The 18812-nt window shown below is 54.7% G+C and overlaps 1 protein-coding gene across 1 annotated transcript; it reads left to right on the plus strand.

The window, feature by feature from the left end:
• Positions 1-223: 223 nt before the first annotated feature.
• Positions 224-16033, plus strand: LOC129087206 (uncharacterized protein KIAA1671-like). Its single transcript, XM_054594029.1, has 5 exons — positions 224-1794; positions 3755-3842; positions 6484-9270; positions 14809-15019; positions 15942-16033. Exons 1-5 carry the CDS (start codon positions 224-226, stop codon positions 16031-16033), a joined length of 4749 nt encoding a protein of 1582 aa, XP_054450004.1.
• Positions 16034-18812: the final 2779 nt, after the last annotated feature.

The following is an 18812-nucleotide window of genomic DNA, read 5'->3' on the forward strand; positions in this document are numbered from 1 at the left end:
CTTGCCCAGAGTCCAGAGAGGTGGAGAGGCTGGCCCAGGCTTGCCCGGCGAGGTCAGGAGGGAGCTGTTGACCGGAACTCAGCGCTCCGGCCTGCTTCGACCTGGACACTCACTGAATTTTAAATAGACTTCTTTGTTTTGTTTTTGTTTTGTTTTGTTTTGTTTTAGCAGCAGCTTCTCCGTTTCGGATGTTTCCTATCCCCATGGATCCCCAACCGTAACCATGGCGACGCGGGTCGAGGTCAGCTCCCTAACATCCCTGCCAGGAGTGCCAGGCCTCGGTGAGATCGCCAAGGAGGAGACCCTGACACGGACCTACTTTCGCCAGGCCGGCGACTCCTCTGGGGCTCCCTCAGCGCGGCTCCTGGAAGGAAAAAGCCCCCTGAGGAGCCCTGCACGCCTGTTCCCTCTGCCGAGACTCGCCCCCAAGCCCTTCTTCAGGGAGAAGGCCCCGGACGTGAAGTCCGCCGGCACATCCTTGCAACCCAGCCCGACCAGGCCTTCTCCTTCCTGTGGGCCGCCCCAGGGCTTGGCGGCCAAGGACCTGGGCGAGAGGATGCCCAGCTTGGCGGGGCAGGAGGCGGGGAGCGGGGAGGGCCTGAGGAGGAGCTCGTCTCTGTTCAACAAGGCCGCCTCTCTGCGGCCCAGCCCCAGCACTGTGATTCTCTTTGAAACCACCAAAGCCGGGCCCGCCCTGGGGAAGCGGGCCAGGGAGGGGGCCCAGGAGGCCAGCGCGGGCGTGTCTCAGGAGACCCCTTCGGGCTCGCGGCCTGAGGTGGCCGCCAAGCCCGCCAAGCCCACCCCGCCCGCCCGCAAACCTGGGGGGGCCCTTCCCCGACCAGCCTCCCTGTCACAGGACGCAATGCCGGCTGCCACCCGAGAGGAGACAGGCCCAGGGGAGCCTCTTGCAAAGGCCAGCAGTGTGGAGGACACGGGCGGCCCCACCGTGGAGCCCAGGCCTCGCCTGAAGAGAAGGCCCGTGTCAGCCATTTTCACGGAAACTGTTCAGCCTCAGAAGCCGGGCCCAGGTGGAGTGGCTACGGCGGGGAAAGCGCCCCCCACCCCTCCTGAGAAGACGTGGGTGAGGAGGCCCAGGCCTCTGTCCATGGACCTCACGGCCCGGTTTGAGAGCAGAGAGGCCTTGCTGAAGAAGGTGGCTGAGGAGGCCACAGCAAGTCCCACCGCCCTGCAGCGGGGGCCCGAGAGGTCCAACCCAGAGCCCAAAGAGGAAGGGCAATGTGTGGGCAAAGCAGAGGCTCCCCTTCACGACCCAGATGCAGACTTCCTGGAGGTGGCCAAGAAGCTCCGAGAACGGAAGGAGAAGGTGCTTTCTAAGCAAACAGAGCTGGGCAGCCTCCGAACGGCTGGGGGCTCCGCCAGGGTCACCTCCACAGAGGACCAGAAGCTTGGGGAAGAGAGAGCCAAGCCGGACGGGGAGCCGGAGAAGGCTCCCGAGCCCCCTTCGCCCAGGCCAGGAAAAGGCCAAGAAATCGCTGAGGTCAAGAGCAGAGCGTCTGATGGGGCCATCCGGACGAGGGGAGAGTGGGCCGCCAGGGGCAGCGTCAAGAAGCGCCTCAGCCTCTTCGGGGAGGAGAGCGCGTTGGCCTCGGCGGTGGGGCCCGAGCCCCCGCAGGCTGCCCCTGAGTCCCCGTCCGCTGCTCCAGAGCTGGAGAAAGCGGGGGTGAGCGTGCAGGAGCGGATCAAAGGCTGGGCCACCGAGAGCTCCGAGGCCAAGCCGGGGGTCAGGAGAAAGGCCTTCCAGGCACGGCCGCTGTCGGCGGATTTGACCAAACTGTAAGTGGGAATGTCCCTCTGTGCCCAAGCTGCCTCAGACCGCCCACAGGTTTACCCGCAGCCTCAAGAGGAAGCGGCGTTAGCTGCCACCTCGCAGATGAGGCGTGTGCCGGCGGTGGGGCCAGGAGTTCGTTTTTCTTGTCCCTTCTCCTCTGCACTTGGGAGACATTGTGCCCATTTCACAGACTGGGATAGGAAAGGCGAGGTACCATGAGGAAGTCAGGAGCCCGATGTATCCCAGCTGACCCTGTCTCTATAGTTAAGCTGTCCTTTCCTACTGTCTGCAGACACTTACTACTGTATTTTGCCATGTGTGATGAACACAATTTTTTGCCCAGATTTTTGAGGGAAAAATAAGGATGTGCATTATACATGGGGAGTTCTAAAACGGGGGTGCACATTAGGCATGGGAGAGCATTATACACAGCAAAATACGGTGTATGCCCCAAACCTCCATGAGGGGCCTTCAGACTAAAACTAGATGAGTCCAGATAACTTGGGCAAGTCAGCTCCCCTCTTGAGCCTCGGTTTCTTCGTCCCGTGATACTAAGCCCTTTCTTAAGGACAAAGACTCGGACACACAATGCGGGGGCTCGCTCTGCCCACAGGAAGCCCTCAGTGCATTGCGGCCCTGAGTGATATCATTAATCCTGTTCACGAATAGTGATTCTCTAAGCTTGCCCAGCCTCTGACATCTCTTGTTCCTTTGTTTTCCCACAAGTAGCTTCTTGGTTACAACAGGGAGATGCCCCTGGGCGTGTCCACCGGCTCAGTAATGACATGCATACCACTGACATACTTCATCAGGGACGGAGTTTCCAGGGGGCAGGACCTCTGGGCAGGCTGCCCTCCCAGGCCTGGGAACTAGGGCAGCCAGCTGGGCCAGAATTAGACCATTGGCTCTCAGCATTTAGAATCACCTGGAAAAAAATCCCGGTGTCTGGGTCCCACCTCTAGAGATCCTGGTTCGGTTGGCCTGGAGAGAGGGGCTCCGGCCTTGGCTGTTTTTCAAAACTTCCCAGGTGGTTCTCACGTGCTGACCTGAGAGCCCCTGAGTTCAGATGGCAGAGAGAGGGGCACCCGGGCCAGGGACCCCACACTTCTTCCCTCCCTGCAGTGCCCTGGGTTATTCCCATCGGACAGATGGGTAAACTTGAGGCTCCGTGTGTGGGTCGAGTTTAAGAAGCTTGATGTCTCGCTCCTTTCTCTCCTCTGCAGCCCCCAGCCCTGAACGAATCTTTAGGTATCCAGTCCAGGGAACTTTCCAGGGATGGAAAAATTCTAGCTCAGAACCCTGCCTTCTTCCTCTTCGCCTTCGCAAGTGGAAAAACAGGCCGAGAGAGGGACAATGACTTGGCCAAAGCCACCCGGAGAGGCAGAGACGGGCCCGTGCCCCCACACATTCCATGACAGCCCACTGGCCCCGAGTGCCGTGGCAGGTCTGCAGCGGGCGCTGCTGTGGCTGTGGGTCGCCAACAACAACCATTCATTATCCCTCCTGTGGCATCCCTAGTCTTCCCTAAACGCCCTCATGTGGCTATTAGGGCTCTGAGTAGCCTCTCATTCGCCCTACAAAAGGCGATAGGGAGGCGTTAATTATCCCCGTTTTATAGATGAAGAGACAGAGGCTCAGGCGAGGTCACAAGCCCGACCCAAGCGCCCGCAGTGGGAAGGCGGTAGAGCCGGCACTAGCACCGGCACTAGCACCTAGGCCTCTTCCCCAAGCCAGGGCTGCTGCCGCCCCAGTGATGCTGTGTTTAAGGTAGGCCGTCCCCGCCGGGCCCTTCTCTGCTGGTTTGGCACCCAGAACGGAGAGGCCTTTTCTCAAAGTTAGTCAGGCACTCTGGCTTTGACGATCTCCACACTGACTTCACCCCCAGGTCCTGGAGCTGGTTATGGGGTGTGGGTGGAGGGAGCCACGGCTGCCAGTCCATCCAGGTAACTTGGATCTCTGTACCAGGTTTTCAAGTTCAGCTTCAAGCAACGAAGTCAAGTATGAGAGGTGTGTGGAGCTGAGTGGCGAGCTTGCTAAGGAACCGAGAGAAAAGGTAAGCAGCCATTGTGTTTGGTAGTGGGTACTTACACTTTCTGGAAAAGAATTAGAAGCCCCTCCCGAACAGTAAAACAGTTCCTGCTTTAATGCTGGGACTTTTCAAGTCCCTTCCTCCATGATGGGTCTGATTCCCTGTTCTGTGCTGTTAAATGCATTTTACAAATGCAACTGCTGAGTACTTTTTTCCCTTCACAATGAGGAAAAGGGACATGACTTTCCTGTGTGAGAATGCCTTCTTCATTAAGCATTAAATAAAGGTTAAAACATGCTAATATGCCCTGGCCGGGTAGCTCAGTTGGTTAGAGCGTTGTCCCGATACGCCAAGTTTGGGGGTTCAATCCCCGGTCAGGGCACACACAAGAATCAACCAATGAATGCAGGAATAAGTGAAACAACAAATCAGTGTCTCCCTCCTTCTCTCTCTCTCTCTCTCTCTCTCTCTTCCTCTTCCTTTCCCCCCTTCTCCCTTTCTCTCCCCTCTTGCTCTCTAAAATCAATCAATACATTTTTTTTAAATGTTGGTAGAAACCCCCTCAATTTCCCTAATTATGATCTCTGCTTCATTCCCAACCCAGACTTTAACCTATCAGCAGGAAGAAAATTATGAGCAATTAAATTACTCAAAAAGTATCTTTATTTCATTCCTTTCATAAGTAAAACTCGTAAAATCAATCCTAGGTGTAACTGGTTTGCGGTTAATGCTTTCTGCCAAGTTGTAACTTTTTTAAAAACGGCTTTATTGGGGTATAATTGACGTACAGTACACGGGGCATATTTCAAGGGTGCACGTTGATGAGTTTGACGTGCGTATGGGCACACCTGTAAAACTGCCATCACAGTCAAGGTAATGAAATCTCCAGCACCTGGGCGTTTCGTCTTCATACTCCTTCCCTCCTCCTCCTCCTCCTCCTCCTCCTCCTCCTCCTCCTCCTCCTCCTCCTCCTCCTCCTCCTCCTCCTCCTCCTCCAGGCTACCCCTGATCTGCTTTCTGTTACAATACCTTAGTTTGCACTTTCTATATTTTCCCGTAAATGGAACCAGTGCCCTTTTTCGGTCTGCCTTCTCTCACTCAGAATGATTATCTTGGGATTCACTACATTGTAGCATGGATTAATAATTCATTCTTCTTCACTGCTGAGCAGTGCTCCATCGCGTGGGTTGGCCACAGTTTATCCATTTGCCCTCCGATGGACATTTGGGTTGTTTCTAGTTTGGGGTCCATTGCAGTTCAGTGGCATTCAGCATATTCTCCGTGTGCAATCAACCATCACTGCTGTCTAGGTCCAGAATTTTCCATCATCCTAGATGGAAACCTCTTACCCAGTGACTTCCCATCCTACGACTCTGGCCGCTGGTAACCAGGAATCTACCGTCTCTATATGCTTGTCTGTCCCGGATATTCCAAATAAATGGGATCATGCAACATGCAGCTGTTTGTGTCTGGCTTCTTTCACTTTGCGTAATGTTTTCAAGGCTCATTCCTGTTGTGGTGTATGTCAGGACTGTGCTCCTTTTCCTGGCTGAATAATATTCCATTGCCCACACAGACTACATTTTGTTTATTCATTCCTCTGTTGATGGACATTTGGGCTGTTTCCACCTTTTGGCTATAGCGACTTATGCTGCTGTGTACATTGGTGCACAAGTTTTTGTCTGAACACCTGTTATTAATTCTTTGGGATGTATATCCAGGAATGGAATTGGTGGGTCCTATAGTTAATTCTTCGTTTAACTTGTTGAGGTAGACTTATTTCTAACAGAAAAAAAAGATTAAAAATTACTAAGTAATACAGGCATATTATAAAAATCAAACAGAACCAAAGTGTGTCAGATTAAAAGGTATTTTCTTCATTCCTATTCCTTACTGCTGCTCAGTTTGATGTATATCTTTTCTCCGCTGTTTATCTGAGTATGTCATAAACACACTGTCCTGCAGCCTGCTCGTCTCCCATCAGCACAATGTTTGGGTGTTCTTAGGTGTCCCAGCATTGGGACCCACCCGCTCTGTGGACCCAGGTGCCTGGATTGTGAGGCTGTGTGGAAATTCCCTGAACCTCTGCCCTGCAGGGGGCACTGGCGTTGCCTGTGTTCATTCGCTTTCACCAACAATGCTGTCGAGCCTTCTTGCTCACGTAGACTTGTGCTCACGAGCACAGAAGGAATCCTGAGTGGAAATTGGCCGGATTAAAGGAAAAGAGAATTTAAAAATCATGGTAGAGATACTGAATTGTTCAAAAGTCACCCATTTATGTTCTTTCCGACAATATCTGAGTGTCTATTTCCTCACAGCCTTGCCCACTCTAGACAGGTTCTATCTTTAATAATTTTTTTAAATCACCCTAGGATATGTTTTCACTGAATTTGGAGAGAGAAGAAATGGGGGGGGGGTAGAGATTGATTTGTTTTTCTCCCCACTTACACATTCATCGGTTGAGTCTTGTATGTGCCCTGACCGGGGATGGAACCTACAACCCTGACATATCTCAGGACGATGCTCTAGCTAACTGAGCTGCCCGGCCGGAGTCACTGTTGGGATTTGAGTTTAAAAGCAGCCATCTCAACTGCCTCATCTCTTCCTTCTCATTTCACATTATTTAACCTAAGTTGGATCGTTTCTTCTTTTTTATTTTTTTCAGCAAAAGGAAGGGCCTGGTGTGGATGGAGCCCCCGCTCCCAGAAGCCCCTGGCAGCCTGGGACGCCCCGGGAGAAGGCCAGGCAGACTCAGCGGAAGGACAGTTCTCGCCACGTCCCCAGCAGCTGCTGCGGGGCGAGCTCAGTGGGGGCCTTGAGCTCCTCTGACAGCACTCCAGAAGACGACGGAAGCTTCCAGACCGTGAGGGCCACGGTGTTTGAGCATCACGTGGAGAGACACACTGTGGCTGACCAGTCGGGACGCAGTCCCTCCGCTACATCCCCTGGTGCTGTGGCCCGTGGCCCTGAACCCAGACCCAGGCCCGAGAGAGGCTCGTGGCTAGGGAAGGGCCCTCCAGAAAAGACGATCCTCCAGAAGGAGAACTCCAGGTGGCTTGAAAACCCCGACACAGAAAAACTGGGACGGACTCCCCTCTTGAATGGTGACTCCAAACAGTATCAAACGCCTCTCGCGGAGAAGTACCCCCCGGGCGAAAAACGTAGTAACAACCCCTTCCTTCCATGCTCGGAAAACCCTCCCAGGTCACAGAGGGTTGAACCCAAGTACGACATTGTGCACGCTGTGGGGGAGCGCGCGCACAGTGAGGCTGTCCCCACAGCACCTGAGGAAAAGGCTGTGACGCTCCGGAGTGGCAGGGCCCGGCTCTCGCTGAAGGGGAGGCAGCTGTCCCCTGAGGTCACCCCTGCTAACCCAGAGTGCAGGCTGGACAGTCAGGTGGGATCCGTCCAAAGGGCCAGTTTGATTTGGGAAGCTCGAGGGACGCAGGAGGTCAGCGGGCTCCACGCTGACTCCCGGGAGCCAAAGGACACATTCGGGGCCCCATCACCCAAGTGGAAAGGCGGGGCGGCCGGGAACTGGCATAAAGCCACGGTAGGGGTCAGTGATGAGAAAGGCTTGGAAGTGAGTCCTGATGCCACCAGCGAGCACTCAGCCAGGCCCTGCCAGGCCGTCACCAGGGAGACCCAGCACCAAGGGCCCGAGGGCGCCGGAAGCAAGCCGGGGGGCTGCGTTTCAGCAGGAGAAAGGGGTCCGCTCTGGGGCTGTCCTCTGGACCCTCCTTTCAGGGCTAAGGGGGAGCCCTCCGACTTCCGAGCACGGGCACACCCTGACGGGCTGGTGCAGAAAGGGCCCCTCGTTGTGGCCGCTGGTGAGGGTGAACCGAGGCTGGCCCAGGCCCGGGAGCCTGAAGCCAGGATGCGGAGGGTGAGCCCCACCGACCAGAGATTTGAGAGGTGGAGGCGGCGGACTTTACCCCACGACGTGAAGTTTGATGAATTCCTGGCCCCAGAATACTCTTCAAAGGCGGAGCAGAGAGGCACAGATTATCTGAGCTCCACCGCAGGTGCCTTGAGGAAACCTCAACCATCCCATAATACGGCGGAGGCCCAGGAGGGGGACTCAGGTGTCTCACGGGACCCGGCTCCTCCAGCAGTGAAGCAAGGGTCGTCTGTGGAACCGAAGATGACATTTTTTGCAGTGACATATAAGATTCCTGATACTCAAAAAACAAAGAGTATTGTTAAGCCAGGGCCTGAACACTTGACGGAACATTCTAGAAAAATAGCTCCGCCTCCATCCCCTCATCCTTCAGCTTCTACCTTGGTTTCTCTCAACCCTGAAGAGACCCTGCAGGCCGTGGGCAATAAAAGCTGGGCTCAGAGCAGAGAGCATGACAAGGCGAGCATTTCAAAAACTCGAAAGCCAACAGACATTTCATCAGCTCTTGGGGACAGAATTCTGGATCTTTCTACTGAAAGAATCATTGATACCGATAGTGTGCGTGTTCACCGGCGACCGGAGGACGGCGCTGGTTTTCAGAATGATTGGAAGGACGGTGGGAACAAGACGTCCCCCAGTAGTGCTCCCCAGACGTCCCCCGCTTTCAAAAGCCGCCTGAAAGCCAGCGACCTCCTGGTCAGAAGGAAGACTGAGGTGGTCAGCGAGACGTTCCCAGGTAAAATCAAAGATGGCTACAGATCCAGCGTTCTTGACATCGATGCCCTGATGGCCGAGTACAAGAAGCAGGAGCCGCAGGAGCCGGTGGAGGGCCCACCCGCAGAGCCCAGCAGCTCGCCCCGGGAGAGGCCGAGCCAGCCCGGTGGGGTGGAGCGGCGGCGGAGGAGCCTGAAGGAAGGGCCTGAAGCTGAGGGTCTCTGGAAGCGAGCCAGTTTTGCTGAAACAAACCACAGTTCTAGTCCTGGCTCTGGCAAGCAGCTGGCAGAGACGCTGGGGGCAGCCACGAACCCCAAACTCGGCTCTCCTCTGTGGGCTCTGCCGAACTCAGCTCCTTCCGAAAAACACCCAGGGGCCTCTCCTGGCCCTGAGACTCCCAGGAAGAAGATCTCAGAACTCTCTGAGGATGAAACAAAGACCTCTGCTAGCAAACACCCCGGTGCAAAGTGTCAGAGTTACGCCGCCACCCAGGAGGATCCAGGCGCTGGAGCCAGTGTGTTGCCCACATCCTCCCCAGCTGACCAAAAGAAAGGGACCCCGAGGAAGTCCAGTTGGAGGGGAGAGGAAGGCCATGGGGCCCAGTGGGGTGACCACCCACACCACCGTGGAAGGTCACCGCTGGATGTCAAAAGGGCCTATTCGGAGAAGGGCCCTCCTGCCAAAATCCGAGAGGGCCTGTCCGTCATGCAGGAGGCCAGAGAGAGGAGGCGAGAGCAGCTCAAAGCGAGGCACAGCCTCCCCGGGGACATTTTGGAAGCCAAAGAGGCCCAAGCGGGGCCCTATTGGCGGGACTCAGGGACCCGAGACAGTCAAAAGGTGAGTATGAAGGCTGTTTCCATGTTGTCCAACGTTGGGTGCACATGTAGGCCACAGGTATCAAACTCATAACCCACGTGGGCCAGGCGGGTACGTGCAGGAGTCGGCCGGGTGTGAGACTCTAGGCAGTGGCGGGGATTGTGGCAAAGGGGGAGCTTGTGCCTTATCTGAAGGGGCAGTTGCTGCTCAGTTCCTGCTGGTTCTTGACAGGTGAGAGTGGGGGTCCTGAGATGGCAGATCCGATTTATTAAGAGAATTTGAAAAAAGAAAATACGGATTTTTATAGGTAATTTTCCCATTGGGAGATGAGAACAGCTTTATCGCAAGTGCTGTTCAGTCTTTTAAAAAAAATGTGTCTGCTGGCTCCATGTAGCCACGCGTTTTATACCTCTGGCCTAAAAGGATGGCCATAGGTGTCGTTTATGGAACACTGGCTGCGTCCGAGCGTGTTGGCATCCGGTTCATTGCTGTATCTCGGTACTCAGCATCCTGCTTGACATTTCGTGGACATTCAAGACATAGTGGTTGAATGTGTGAACGAACCATCTCAGAGGAGCCTTGTGACAGTCCCTCTGTGTGGTTTGGGTTTCCACAGAAGCAGACCCTTGCCAGTGCTCGTTTTAGGAGGTGACGCCCAGAGGACCTGGTGGAGGAGTGGCGGAGTGAGGCAGGGAAGGGGAGGCAGGCAAGGAAGGTGCCACTCTGGACATCTGACCCTCATCCTCGCTGGAGACCCCTGGGGAGCAGCACTGATCACTTCTGAGTTGTTCTGTCCAAGGGGCAAGGCACCTGGAGTATTCATTTCCTTGTCCACTCTTGTCCTTGCCTGAGGCTGTCTCTGGGGCCATTAACATTCAGGCTCTTCCGTCCTGCCTGGCGCCGAGCTCAGTGGTGGAAGGAAAACCCTCACACAACAGGACACCATTGATGCTGGTGCGTACGTGAGTGTTGAGCAGGGCGCCCACAACATCTGCTGTGGCTACAGTGGGGGGGGAAAACCATGGCTCAGAGAGGTTAAGTAACTTGTCCCAGGTCACACAGCACCAAGTGGCAAATTCAGTATTTGAACCCAAGTCTGGCCTGATACACAAGCTTTGAAGTAGGCCATTTGGTGGAGAATGAGGAAGGGATCCATGAAGGTGGGAAGAAATCTGAGGCATGAAGCCATCTTCAGGAAGCTTTTGATCTTGGTGGAGAGAAGGGACCCAGTGATCCACGGCCAGGAGATGATGTGGTGTCAAGTGAGGTGCTGGAGAAGAGGTCCCAGAAGGCCTCCTGGAGGAGGTGCTGGCGTGAGCCCACCCCTGAGGGCTGGCTCTGAATTTGGACGGGCTGATTAGGGGAGCTGAGGGTATTCCTGGCAGGAGCCCAGTGTGTGCGAAGGTGTGGAGGTGGGATGACACATGGCACACCCTGGGGCAGTGTGGAAACTGATTTAGGGCCCCACGGCGCACCCACCCATGGAGCATGGCATCAGCCGCCCAGGGTCCAAGTCCCTCCTCTGCTGCTTACAGACCAAGTGAGTGAAGGCAAACCCTTTCCCTGAGGGCCTGTGCCTCCGTCTCCTCATCTGTATAAAGAGAGGGTCCCACCTGGAAAGCGGTGTTGTGGAAGTGAAACAATAGTATATCAATAGGGATGATGAGATGGAGGTTTGCCCAAGGTTAGGGGCGGGCGAGTGGTGGAGTCTGGCCTTGAACCCACATCTCCTCTATATACCACATTCAGGCGCATGTTTGAGCCTCTACTCTGCCACTTGCCAGCTCTGTGTAAAGCAGTGGCTTGGCCTCCCTGCGCCTCAGTTTCCCCACCGGAGTTAACAGGGATGCCTGCTTCGAAGCACTGTTCCTATGCCAAGCGGAGATAAAACGCCCAGCATGCACCAGGCACCCAGTGGGCATGAGCTCGGGGCCTGCCCCTGGCTCCTGTGCTGTGCTTCTTGAGACGGGGTTTACCTGTCCGCACCTCCAGGCTGTTGTTGTGGGAACGCCAGGAGTGGGGAGAGACCGTGGAAATGTGACACTGAAGCTGTGTGCCAGCCGCCCAGGGGCCCTGCCGGCCGCGGGGGAGCGCGGCGCTGTGGGGGGGCCAGCCTGGCCCTGGACGCCCGCCCGGGGTGCGCGAGCCCCAGCAGCGCTGCCGTCAGGAGATCCGCTTCCTCACGAAGAACTGGGAGGCCTTGGACCGGCCCCTTGTTTCTCTTCTCTCCTGCCCAGAGACGTTTTGTTCTTCATCTTTAAGAACTGACAGTCAATAATAGCATCGCGTACATGCGAAATATTGGTGGTTGAAATTGAAACCTTACAGGAGTGTGTAACAAAGTGTCCCCCCCCAGCCCCTTCCCTCGCCCATCCCCCAGGGGCAGCCGCTGTGACGGTTTTGATAGCCTTTGGGACTCGCCTCCACGGCAGAGTTGCTTTTCAATCACATGTATTTTTATTTATGATTGTTGCATTTTCCTTATTGCAAGAGGCAGTGAATACTGGTGTACAATTTAAAGCGTTATAGAAACATGTGGTTTAGAAAGAAAATCTCCCCCGAAAGGACAAGTCTGGCCAGGACCTGGGGCACACCCCGCCCCAGGGCCATTGATGGCTCTCAGTCTAGGGCACTTGGCCCCCAGGGCCCGTTTCTCTGTTGTCACAGCTGGGGAAGAGTTTGCTCCCGGCTGTCAGTGGCTGGGGACCGGGCTGCTGCTCAGCTCCCTCCCACAGCCCGGGCAGCCCTCGCCACAGACCGCCACCCTGCCTCGCGTGCACGTAGCTCCAAGGTGAAGGGACCCCGGTCTGTCACGGACAGGGCTTTCTGGGGGTGATAAAGATATCCTGAATTGAGCACGATGGTGGTGGCAGAACTCCAAGAATGTGCCCTGACCCCCCAAAAAACCCTGTGCCCATTGAGCAGTCATTCCCAATTCCCCTGATGCCCTCCAGTCCCGGGCAACCGTCAGTCTCCTCTCTGTGTAGAGTTGCCTCTTGTGGACCTCGCAGATACATGGAGTCACACGGTAGTGGTGCTCTGTGATTGGCTTACAGGCGTGTCGCAGCTGCGGGCCGCATGCGGCCCAGGATGGCTGTGAATGTGGCCCTACACAAAATCGTAAATTTACTTAAAACCTTATATGAGATTTTTTTGTGATTACGTGTTGCAATGTATGTAATGTGTGGCCCAAGACAACTCTTCTTCCATTGTGGCACAGAGACGCCAAAAAGTTGGACACCCTTGGTAGGATAACGTTTCCAAAGTTCATCCGTGTTGGGGCATGTGTCAGCGCTTCATTCCCTTTTATGGCCGAGTAATATCCCATTGTATGGATAAACCACATTTTATTTATTTATCCGTTCATCGGTTGATGGATGTTTAGGTCGTTTCTCTTATTTTGTTATTGATTTGAGGGAAAGGAGCATTGATTTGTTGTTCCATTTATTTATGCATCCATGGGTTGTTTCTTGTCTGTGCCCTGGCCGGGGATCGAACCCACAACCTTGGTGTTTTGGGATGACACTCTAACCAGCTGGGCTACCAGGCCAGGGCCAGGTTGTTGCTGCTCTTTGGCTGTTGTGAATAATGCTGCCGTGAACATTTGTGTACAAGTTTTTGAGTGGTCACACGTTTTCGTTTCTTTGGGTATAGACACCCAGGGGTGACATCGCAGGTCATGTGGTGACTGTGGGTTCCACCTTGCCAAAGCCGCTGCACCACTTCACATTCCCACCGGCGGTGCGTGAGCGCCCTTGCTTCTCTCCATCCCAGCCAACGCTGCCTCTGTCTCTGTCTCTGATTCTAGCCGCCTCAGTGGGTGTCAGTGAGGCGGTCTCTCATTATGGTTTTGATTTTTATTTCCCATTGAGCATCTTTTCATGTATTTTTTGGTCCTTCACATGTCTTCTTTGAAGTAATGACTATTCAGATCTTTTTCCCATTTTTAAATTGGGGTATTTGTCTTTTTGTTATTGAGTTGTAATTATTCCTTATATATTCAGGACACAAGTTTCTTACCAGACATAGGGTTTTATGATTTGTAGAAATTCTCTCCAATTTGGGTTGTGTTTTCACTTTCTTAACAACATCCTTTAAGGCATAAAAGTTTTTCATTTCAGTGAAGTTCAATTTATTTGTATTTTGTTGCTTGTGTTTTAGGGTCATATCTAAGAAATCCTCACCTGATCAAAGGTCAGGAAGGTTTATGCCTACATTTTCTTCTAAGCATTTTCTAGTTTGAGCTCTGGTATTTAGTCTTTGATCTACTTTGAGTTGATTTTGCCTACGATGTGAGATTGGCAGCGTGTTTTAAAGGCAAAGTCTTACTTGACCTGGTGGACAGAGAGAGGCGAATAGAGTGGCCTGAGGGTCTGGGCCTGCCCAGATGCCATGCGGGATGGGCGGGGTGGGGGAGGGTCAACTGTGGAGGAGAGGAATGGAGAGGCCTGCTTTGGACGTGTGAAGCCCGCGATGAGCATGGGCAGCGAGTGGTGACCTGGAGCGGGCAGTGGGGTCTACAGACCTGGAGTCCCAGCATGGGGAGACGGAATCAGGAGTTGTCTGTGTAGTTGGATTTATTTAAAGCCCTGGGACATTATGGGCAATCCCCGAGGGAGGGACGTAGCAGGAAAAGGGAAGGCTCGGTGGCCGGCTCAGGACACTCCTGCCTGTAGACCTTCCCCTGAGACTGGGGGGCTGAGAAGGACTGGCCAGGGAGGTAGGAGGGGACCCTGAGAGTCTCACAAGGCATCAAAGAAGAGACCTGAGGCAAGGGACTGGGAACTCGTCCTTGCTCTTCACTGATGCTGTGTGTCCTTATTCAGGTGCCTGTCCTCTCTGGTCCTTCCACTCCTTGTCTGTGTGGGGAGAGGATGAGACGTGTAAAATCCAAATTCTGGGGTCTTGTATTACTGGCCTGTGAATGTAACCCCTATATATAACTGACCGAGTAGGAAAAAACAGCGGGATTCAGTGTTCCGCCTATAGTCCTGTCCTATTTATGTACCGTTTCTGTATCTGTGCGTCTGTGTGTGTGTGCTTGGATGCATGGAGAGAGATCTAAGACGAGGTCACCAGAAGTCATCAGGGGCAGCAATAAGGCTGGATGACGTTTATGGAGGGCTCCCCACTTGACAGGCTTGTGGGGGAGACATGCCAGATGCCTGTGCACGTCCGCCCCCTGGTGGCAGCACTGTGTCATACACTCTGTGTGCTGTTCCCTGCTGGGTTCTCCCCTGAACCTAGAAGCTGAGCCCTGGCCTCATTGGTCTTTTCCCACATGGTCAAAGGATCAGAAAGGTTAAGACACTCACCTGAGCTCACACAGTTATTAAATGGCCAAGGCGGGGCTGAACCCAGACTTGCTGATCCGACATATCACCTCTCATCCGTGAGGCTGTGGGGTTGCTGTGGGGTGGCTGTGGGGGCGGGGTGTTCTGGAGCTTTCTTTTTCTTCTCTGCCCTTTTAGGTACAGAATGGGCCCTCATGGTGTGACCCACTCCTCCCGTAGGTGGCAAAGCCTCAGGAAAGCCCTCTTCTTGTGTTCTGTGTCTCAGGTGCCATCGCCAGACCTGGGGAGGGAGGATGTGTTCCAGGACAGTGAGCCGCCGCTCCGGCAGGTGTCCCCTGTGGCCTTGGGCCCCCGGAGAAGCCGCAGCTTCTGCAAGGACAAGAGGAGCGGGGCCTTCGTGGTGAGTGATACTGGCGGGTCGGAGCGGAATCTGCGGCGGCGCTGGTCGTCGGCCGCCAGTGGGAATGGGCTGTGCGGTGAGTGCCGGCTGCCTAGGCGCCTGCGCGGGGAAGCCCGACGCTGCAGAGGGGCTTTGGTGGCTGTGCTGAGAAAGCCTTCCTTCCTCGCCGGTGCCGGTTCCGGTTCCGGCCGATGCAGAGGGGTAACCCCAGCTGCCTGGCATGGAGCCATTAAGAGAATATGTGCTAGGATCTGAAAGCCCAGCGTTCGAGTCCCACCCCATCTCCTCTTTGCCTGGTGGAGCAATTTACTTAATTTCTCTGCACTTGAGTCTTTCCGTCGCCTGGAAAATGGAATCGCGATTCTGAATTCTTTTGCGCCATTGAGAGGATGGCGTAAGATTGTGAGTCAGGCCTAGCACACAGTACAGTCACCAATAGTTATAATCACCATGGCGAGTAGTGGTCAGCTGGTTCTGGAGCCAGATCACCTGGGTTCAAATCCTAGCTCTGTATGCGGATGGGCGTCTTCTGAGCAGCCCAGAAAGTTTCCCCGAGCCGTCGGATCTCAGCCACGGACCTGCACGCATTTGAAACCGGCCTGGTTTTTTTTTTTCATTAAATGCTCCCTTCCACTGATTTCTTTCTTACCCTTTCCTCCATTCACTCTCCGGTGGCACCGACTCAGCTTATCTGATTGTACTTGAACTTCTGTGTCCGTGTGTGTGAAGAGAAGGGTTATAGAGAGAAAAGCATTTAAAACCGGCCTTTTTGTAGCCTCTGCTCGCTGGCATCCTCCCCGGTCGCTCGTCTCCTCCTCTTCCACTCGCTGTCATTGAGGAGCCTTTGTCCTCGGAGTCCTTGTGTGGCTTGCCTTGGCGCCCTCCTCAGGCCCCAGGCCCCTGCCCGGTTGCTGCCTCCTCGATTTCCTCTCCTCCAGAGGCGGGCGGGGTTGGGGCGGAAGGCCTCAGTCCCGGGCTTTCACGGCTCGCGTGCGCAGTTCTGGGGAGTGGCCACCAGGAGGCGGTGGCGTTCCGCCCACTCCCTGATGTCTTCAAAATCTGCCTTGGGGACCTGAGCATTGGACCCTGAAGGCTGAAAGAAGTGGGTTCAGGTTCCGGTTCTGCCACTGTGTGACCTTGGGCAAGTGACTCGATGGACCTCCTTGACCTTGTTTTTTCTTCTCTAAAATGAGGATGGTCCTGTCTGGCCTTAAGAGTTTTTGTGAGCTGTAAATGAGATCACTCAGCACTCAGCATGGTCAGTGGTCACTTTTCTTCTTCCCAGTCTCCTTCCTTTTTACCTTATCCTCGCCTTCCCTTCCACCTTCCTTTCCCTTCCTCCTCTTCCTCACTTCCCTTCTTCCTCCCCTTTCCCCTTTTTGTCACCTTTCAACTCTCATTATAAATGGGGAAACTGAGGCCCAGAGAGCGGGCCTGATGTAGCCAGGGTGATCCGCCAGGCCGGGACTGGGGTCCTAAGCCCTTCACTGGTAAACATCTGCCATTAGTCCCGCACTGTGCTGACAAATGATTTTGTGTTGTTGGTTTCTAGCTCAGGTTCAGGCTCAGCCCCATTTTTTTGAGCCCGTGTCTCAGACCTTGTCAATCCCTGGCCCGCCCCCATGTGAGGGAGTGTAAATCCCATTTTGCAGAGGAGGGAACTGAGGCTCAGAGAGGTTAAGCTACTTGCCCAAGGCCTCACAGCTAGCAAGCGGGGGGCTGGAATGGAAACTGAGCCTGTTTCGCTTCCAGCCTTGGACCTGGGCCCTTCCTGCCATGGGACTGTGCTTGGGGCCTGTCACCAACCCCCAGCAGCCCCTCTCCTCCTCTGAGCCTGCCATGCTCGATGTGTGTGAGCCCACAAGGAAACTAGACACCCTGGGCCCTGTGGCCGAGAATGCGATACAGCCCAGCCAAGGGCTGGCCGCCAGCTGTTCTGCCATGGCCGCCCGCTGACGGTGCCTGGGACCCACCAGGGCTGGTTTGCGTAGCCACGCCCACCCTGGCTGAACCACAGGCTGGCCAGGCCCTGAGCCTGAGGTCCTGTGGCCTGGCCTGGTCACTTTGCAGAGGTGAACAAGTAAGTGTACCACTCAGCACCTCTGTTTTCCTCTGTCAAGTGGGGAATCATAACAATAATAATGCCTAATACTTCCAGTGTACACTGTGTGGTGTAGATGCTAGGCCATCCCCACTTTCCAGATGGGAAAGCTGAGGCTCGGCACCACTAAGTAGCTCTGCCACGGTCTGAGTGTGGAGCCCATACTCCTAACCTTCTGCTGAACCTCCTCCCACTGCTCTACTTTGTAGGTGGAGGATGGAGCCAAAATGGTAAAGGGTAGCTGCCCAATAATTACTACCTGCTGTTATTGCATTGTTAATTATTGTTTGTTGTCTGTGCTTGGTTTTTTTTCCCCCTACGTTCTCTTGAAGAGCTATTGATGGGACAGGAAGTCGCCCCCAGTTTCACGAGTTTTGCGCGGCTGAGGGAGCTGAGGCCTGGTGAGGAGGTCTCTGGCCCAGGGTTCTGCAGTAGCTGGAGGCAGGGCTGGGGCCGGAATTCCGCCTTTCTGACTCCCTGGTCTCCCCCTCCCCTGTTCCTTTAAGGGGTTCCCATAGGTCCTTGCTTTCATGTGGCAAGTTTGAGCCCCGCGCTGGTCCTCCTCCCTACCCCCATCCACAGGTGGGCACACCCTCCTTCCCCATAAAGAGAACCTTTGGTCCGCATTCACGCAGAGATCATAAAGCACGCTGGCTCCGCTGTGGTTATGACCCTGGGCCACGGTTCCCCCGAGGCCCCTCTTGGGGCTCTGAAGGCACCAGCTGCGGGGGTTCCCTGGCATGGGGCTGGCAGTTGGGCCTCTGGTGGCCTTGAGAATATTCTCCCAAATCCCTTAGCTGGCTCATTTAGTGATGAGCTTATTCCCTGGGGCCTGCTGTGTGCCAGGCCCTGAAGGAGGGGGCCTGGAGATTCTTCTACTCTGTCCCCCGGGGCCTGAGGAAGGCCTGGGAGGGTCTGGTTAGGTCAAAGGTGGAGGGGGCGCTCGGAAAGGGAGAACAGCACTTGCAAAGGCATGGAAGTGGGTGACGCAGGAGGTGTGTTCAGGGGCCAGCGAACAGACCACTTTGGCTGAGGTGGAATGTTTGGGGATTTCAGTCTCACTTTGGACACATGTTTATCTGCCTGTCCCAGGTGCTAGGTCGGGCACTGGGCTCCAGTTATGAACAAGATGGAGATAAATAAGAAGGTAGATAAATAATGACAATGGGTTCTAACAGCTCCTGTTCATTGAGCACTTACTGTGAGCCATGTGCTTTACCTGCCTTCCTTTTATTTATTCGAAGTTCAAAGCCTCTCTGGAAGGGGGCATGTCTTTGTGTGGGGGAGCCTCACAGAGGGGGGACAAGTCTTGGAGGACAACCAGGTGTTTACCAGGGTGTGGCCCAGGAAGAAGGGGTTTGCCCGGCGGAGGAACAGCCTGGGCAAAGGTTTAGGGGTGTGAAGCTGCACTCCATGGAAGGAGGGGATTCCAGAGTCCAGAAGGGGCCTGGAGTGTCTTTTAAACGTTACTCTGATGCTTCCTTCCTGGACACCCTCGGCGTGTGTTTCAATGGTGAGTTCAGACCACCCGCATCTCTTGCTGATGGAACTGTGGTCCTTGCTTCTGGGAGTGGCACTGTCTCCCTGCAGCTCTGTCCTCACGGGGCCGTCCTTGTACACAGACCTGCCAGCACAGCCGTTTCAAGTCTGAGAGCATTTGGACCTGATGGCTTTATTATAATGATCAGAGAATGGCCGTGTCGGGGTGCGGGGGGTGCGGATTGGATTCTAATGATCAGACTAGTAGTTCTTGTGAATGCCATCAACC

This window comes from Pteronotus mesoamericanus, unplaced genomic scaffold (assembly GCF_021234165.1).
Source record: "Pteronotus mesoamericanus isolate MK-2021 breed Mesoamerican mustached bat unplaced genomic scaffold, CSHL_Meso_final scaffold_507, whole genome shotgun sequence".
NCBI lineage: Eukaryota > Metazoa > Chordata > Mammalia > Chiroptera > Mormoopidae > Pteronotus > Pteronotus mesoamericanus.

Coding starts and splice junctions, on each gene's coding strand:
- LOC129087206 (XM_054594029.1), top strand. CDS start 224: ATGGCGACGCGGGTCGAGGTCAGCTCCCTAACATCCCTGCCAGGAGTG. Junction 1,795..3,754: donor TCGGCGGATTTGACCAAACT/GTAAGTGGGAAT, acceptor TCTCTGTACCAG/GTTTTCAAGTTCAGCTTCAA. Junction 15,020..15,941: donor CAGTGGGAATGGGCTGTGCG/GTGAGTGCCGGC, acceptor TCGCGTGCGCAG/TTCTGGGGAGTGGCCACCAG.